The sequence below is a fragment of the Lates calcarifer genome, linkage group LG7_2 (genome assembly GCF_001640805.2).
Source record: "Lates calcarifer isolate ASB-BC8 linkage group LG7_2, TLL_Latcal_v3, whole genome shotgun sequence".
In the NCBI taxonomy this organism is placed as follows: Eukaryota; Metazoa; Chordata; class Actinopteri; family Centropomidae; genus Lates; species Lates calcarifer.
In genome coordinates this window covers 11,101,466-11,107,510 of record NC_066854.1, presented here as the reverse complement: position 1 = coordinate 11,107,510, position 6,045 = coordinate 11,101,466, and the positions used below count along the sequence as shown (strand labels likewise).

The 6,045-nt window shown below is 42.5% G+C and overlaps 1 protein-coding gene across 3 annotated transcripts in view; it reads left to right on the top strand.

The window, feature by feature from the left end:
* The first annotated feature begins 941 nt into the window (after positions 1 to 941).
* The window catches only part of kcnh7 (potassium channel, voltage gated eag related subfamily H, member 7), a 64,408-nt gene continuing 59,304 nt past the window's right edge, over positions 942 to 6,045 (top strand). For all 3 annotated transcript variants that reach the window (XM_051066018.1, XM_018701720.2, XM_018701719.2), the window contains exons 1-2: positions 942 to 1,698; positions 2,637 to 2,867. In XM_051066018.1, coding sequence (XP_050921975.1) covers positions 1,623 to 1,698; positions 2,637 to 2,867 — 307 coding nt within the window. In that variant the 5' untranslated portion in view covers positions 942 to 1,622. The remainder of the gene's footprint in view (positions 1,699 to 2,636; positions 2,868 to 6,045) is intronic.

The window sequence follows — 6,045 nt, the reverse complement described above, 5'->3', positions numbered from 1 at the left end:
AAATTCCCTATAAGCTCCATGCTGTTTTTCAAATGACAAAGTAGGTAAAGCGATAATAATAGCAATTTCCCTGCATGAATTCATAAGATATCCAATGGTGGAGAGTTATTCACCACATTCATTCAAGTGCGGTACAATTTATACAGACTTGTCCTTAAAGTAATCCACATTTTTGTAGATTTCCAAACATTCCACTCTCCACAAACCCAATTGAAGTAGAGGCGGCCGCTTATATAGAGACTGTGTTGTCTTGTGGCCTCAAGTTTGATGACCACAACCTCCCATATTACAATTACAATATGTAATATCTTCTGCTGAAGTATCCTTGAGCAAGGCGCTAAGCCCTTCCCCTGCCTTCTCATTCTGTATAAGCAGCTTCCAAAATGCCTAAGTTGTACTGATACCACCAGTGGGAGGAAAAGTGAAATGCCTCGGCAGCACCATGGCCAGCGCCCTCCTCGTGGTGCAGCAGCAGCGGGCCTTTTTATTTTTTAACTCGCAGGCAGTGACAGTGGAGTCCTGTCACATTTTATACAATGTGTGGAAAGTAAAGCGGAAACTCGAGGCTACAAAACGCGGCCGTCCAGCCTAATCGTGGCCAGGGGCTCTCCCTTAATGAGATACGCGATACACCTGCGTATGCTGCCCTGACGTCACCCCTCTCAGCAGTATTGTTGGGCTCGTGACTCAGGAGAAGTCACAGGTGTGCCAAAAGTAATCACTCATTAGTGTCAAAAGTAATATTTCATTACTCATCGTCGTGATTTGTTGTCTTTCTGATGAATTATGCGGCTTCTCTGCACCATTTGCATCTTAAAATCAAAGTAACGTGAGTGATTCCACTTGAAGAATCACTTTTTCTGTAAAGTTAAGCTGGCTAGCTCTCATTAAGCTGTCTTAATTTATGACATAAGGTCGAAAAAAAATGGAAAGTAGGCTATTATTTTAATAATTCGACTTAAGTCTGGCAACAGGGGCTGGAAGGTGATAACAAACTGTTTACATGCGCCCGCCCATGAACCAAAACATGGAGTAGTTAGCTAACCTCGGTGTAACGCGTTACAGTACTCCCGTTACCAGCCAGCCCTGCCTCTACTATCTCTCCGTCTGCCGCTTTGTCTACGCATTCATGTGGGTTTTTCCCTTCGCAGTGTCGGTGTTGCGCCTCTCTGGTCTGTCATCCTCTCAGCCATTGGCCTCAGAGACCATCAGTCTTCCCTTCACAACAATAGACCCCCACGCGCACACACGCACATCCACGCGCCGTTACAAACGCGCACAGCGCTTTCGAGGAGCGACGGTGAAATGTTGGTTAAACTGCGGGTTATCGACTCCTTTCTTTCCAGCTTCACATCGGCGAGGAGCGCAGGGAAACCTCTGCGATGCGTTCAACCGGGGACGCATCGGAGTTGAAATAAGGGAAACACGGGGGTCGGGGGAGAAAAAGCCGAGGGGGGAGATTTTCCTACGAGGATGACTGACTGGTGACAAAGAAAACGGGGAGCCCCTCTGGCTTCGGTTGTCACCCGCTAGAACTTGACGGAAGGCATTTTGGGGGACCGGCTTGCTCTTACTTGGACAGCCAAAGATTTTTTATCATCATTATTTTTTGGAGGGGAACCATGCCTGTCCGGAGGGGTCATGTTGCGCCACAAAACACATTTTTGGGAGTAATTATTCGGAAATTCGAGGGACAAAGTGAGTACCTTTCTCTGGCGTACAGTGCTGTGTGGGTGCGTTGTGTTGTGCCGCCTGTCTTTTGTGTCTCATGCTGCATGCTGAGAACAATTATTTAGTCGTTAGGAAACCGCCTAACCCTGCCTTATTTTATAACAAGGCTTGTAATGCACTTAGGTTACAATGGACTAATTATTTATTCTAGTGGTTTTGATAAACTATATGTGAGAGGTCCACGAAAGTCATTACAAGTTAATTACCCGGCTACCTTATCAAACACCTGGTTTGTTTTATAGTTGGGTAGTCTAGTGCAGTAGAGTACTTCTTGTACTCTCCTGCTCCAGTGAAAATTGCAGTTTAAAAACGGCCTATAGGAAAACAAGGATTAAAGGATTTAATTACTTTTAGATCATATCTCTAAAATACCTTCATTGCCCTTATTAAATCCCCCAGTTAGGTTTAGTTTCCACAGATTATTTACAGTGTAGTGTTGCTGCACACTGTATTGGAGGCCTGCTGCATGAAGCAAAGGAGTAAACATCATCAGCTGTGCTATAAATCTGGATTTTACTGCTGAAAATGTGGGAAAACCACCTCTCTCACCTCTCTCTCACCACATTCTGTTACTTTAAATAAAATGTCAAATTGAAGGCTACCCCATTCTAGAAAGTGCAATAGTCAAGCTTTCATGATCACATCATTTTTTGAATGTTTATAAAGCAGTCCAACCTGTATGAAGTTTCATTTTTATTCACAGGAAGAGCTTAGAACCTACATTAAAGGATGTAATAGACCATAATCCCATGTAAACCCATTACATCCTCCTACTGCAGCTGTATTTATATTTTTGTGAAGTGTTTTCATTTTTTTTTAATTCATTCGTGTTTTACTGTATCAAGTGATTTTTAATAACACATTAACATTCTCCTCCCTCCAATCTCTCCTCCACACCTTCACAGATAAGAAATTCATCATAGCTAATGCCCGGGTGCAGAACTGTGCTATTATCTACTGTAATGACGGCTTCTGCGAAATGACGGGCTTCTCCAGGCCGGACGTCATGCAGAAGCCGTGCACCTGCGACTTCCTGCACGGCCAGTTCACCAGCCGGCACGCGGTGGCCCAGGTGGCCCAGGCGCTGCTGGGCTCAGAGGAGCGCAAGGTGGAGATCACCTACCACCGCAAGGATGGTGAGTGCTGCTGACTGTCTGTGTGGGCTCAGGTGGAATGTACAGCACATGACAAAAAGTGGTTGCACTAGTCTCACTTTAAATTGCACAGTGCTGAACTACTGACACTCTATCAGTCCCTCTCTAAAAGTAATCATCATGTCACGTCTCGTATCCACCATTAGACTCGTAAGAAAGGTTGAAAAACACTTTTTGTGTTTTAGTGTTTGGTTTTGTTGTGTGCTGCACAAGACAGAGCCGTCTGCAGTGTTAATGTTAGATGCAAAGATGTAGGATAAATGTGTTATAGGTGACTTTTACAATGTCTAACACTCTAGGTACACAGTGGGTAATTTTTAGTTCTGAGTCGGCTCTATCTGGAGCATTTTGCAGCAGCAAATCACTGAGTGCACCCATTTAGAACCCTGAGGGGGGGAAGAGCAGCTGTGATGGTTTCCTTTGCTGTGAAGTCCAGTTTTGAAGTGATGCAGGCACTGGGTGGCTGGGAAAGATGTTCATTAGCCTGCGCTGCACAGGGCACCCTGGGAAGGATGTAGCTCACTTCCCTAAAGACTAATATGAAGATAGTGAAGCGTGTGGTTTCTCTGTTTCTCCTCTCATCATCTCCAGAAAATAGCATCAGTTGCTGTACAGTATACTATACAGAGATGCTACTCAACATTCATTCAGCTAATTTACATTTTATAATGTAAGCACTTCAGTCTACTGGTGGTAATCACAAACTGACTGTATCTGTAGAGCCTTTCCATAGTTTAGATAATCTACTGGTGTGCATATGCTGCTTATGAATATTGCATGCAGATCATGACTTGGCATGACAGCTGGTATTGTTTTGATGAGTTACAAGACGAGCTCCAGAGTGAAAGTTTAAACCAGCCACATCAACTGTGCTGGTTCAGGGAGAGTTCATGCAGTGACCTCTAACAATGACATATGTATTCAGCTGATTAAGCCTCCTTGCGTAACGCTTAAGGGCTGGTGAAGTTTCACCATGGCAGATACAAAGATTAATAGTTTTATAAGACCTATGTGTGAATCAGCCATGTGTGGTTATCTGTTATTGTGTTGTAGATGTGTGGCACAAAATGGAAATACTCCATCAGGCTTTATTGTGTTGTATCCTTGATGATTGTTGATTCTGTGGCTTGTGTGTTTTGGTATTTTTAATCACATAAAAATCAACCAGCCACACGTAAGCTGAGACAAAAGTTTAGAGCAACTTTTCATAACTTTTCAGCAGTTTTTTAATAATCGGATTGAATGCACTTTATCATTTCTGCAGAACAAAAAAAGGTTAGCTAAAACAATTTTGTATCAATGTATTGTGCCAAATATATCAGGGGGCAAAACGGGTTTGGGTTGTATTCGGAGCAGTTTCTCACAGTGGTAGCTACTTAATAACAATTAGTACCAAAACATCTGTAAACATTAGAAAGCATTCACTCTATAATGCCAAATATATGGATTTTTAGCTCAATATTTAACAATTATTGCTCATGTAAGGCCTGTCTCCACTAGCTAACTTGACACTAGGCGAAAAAAATTTGCCACAGGAGAAACCTAAGACTCTTGATCTGAAGACAGGGTTCACATTTATCTCTCTGAAACAATGGATGGATGGATGGATAATGAAATAAGAGTCTGTCAGGAGAATTTGTTTTGACATTTGATGTGTGATAGGAGCAGTGATGATGATGTGGTCTTTAAAGATTGACTACTTCTCTGTGTGTATGGGTGTGTGGGTGTGTGTGTGTGTGTGTGTGTGTGTAATTCATACTCAGGGAGAGGTGACGTAGATGCGGTTGAAGATGGTTTGCAGAACCGTCACAATGATAGTATCCTTGGAGACACAGATGTGAGGGGTCAAAGGTTGAAAGAGTGAGATAAAGTTACAGAAAAACGCTAGAGGGTATGGGCAGAGTGGAGATGTTTTTTGTGTTTTAGCTTGTAGCCCATGAGCTGTCAATATACAACTGAGCCTTGGCTTATATCGTCTTTGCTGAACTTTGACTGGTCTGAAACGGCACCGTAGTGACCAAATAAGAAGCTCAGTCAGTATCATAAATACGACAGTATCCCTGTTTTCGCCAGTGCTAGAGATGAGATCCTGCCCCTGTGATTGCAAATGCAGTGTGGTCTTTTTATGTTTGCCACAAATGTCACAAACAATTTCAAGAACACTTACTCAAGTACCATTTTCTGTTTTGTACAACTTTATACCTTCTACTCCACTACATTTATATGACAGTTATAGCTGCTAGTCATGTTGTACATTACAGTGCCATTATATCATTTGTGGCAATATTTTTCTCATGGAAGGAGAACTTTCTTGCAAATAAGGTTTGTGATACTAAATGTGTTTCCAAGAGCATTGTTGTAAACTTAGCAGAGCATTGTGTTGTTATAAGCTCCTTTAAGACACATTTTCTGTGGCGGTATGTTTAAAAATCAGCACACAGGAACTATTACTGAGCACCCTCATTAGTGAACTGTAACAACAACATAACGTTATGTAGAAACCTTCTGGGAATGTTTGCTGAGTTAATTAACCCAACAAAAATGTTGTCTGAAGGCTATAAGACCAGAAAGCAATGTTAGGGGAACAGCACCAAGCTCCACAAGTACTCTACTCTTACTTCTGAGTTCATTTTGTCGAAAATATTTAACTACTTTTAGTAAAGGTACGTTTTGAATGAAGGACATTTACTCTTCATGGAGTGTATTATACTGTACTATTAGTGAGGTGAGGAATATAAGTACTTCAGACCTCACTGTAACGGGTCAGATACCTCCCTGGGCCGTCGTATAGTCAGCCAAGCCAAGCTGGGGGTTCAGTCTGCATTGATCCGCTGAGCAAACAGCATTAATGAGGACACAAATACCTTCATGTTGCATTGATCTTCAAAACCGGTGCATTGGAGAGGGGAAATCAATGACGGCCAAATGCCCTCCCTCCACTGGCTGGCCCACAGGAGACTTGGATAAAAAGAGCTGGAGGGCTTCTGACTGTCGGACCCTGCAGCGGGAAAAAAGGCCTCATTAACATTTTGTATCCTGTGCCTCTAATTACCTCAGTGTTCTCCTCTCACCTGACTCACATTCTCCAGGGAAGGTCATATATCTGTTTCAGCCAGGCAGATTGTTTTGGTAATCTCTGTTTCAGAATAATCAAATATTT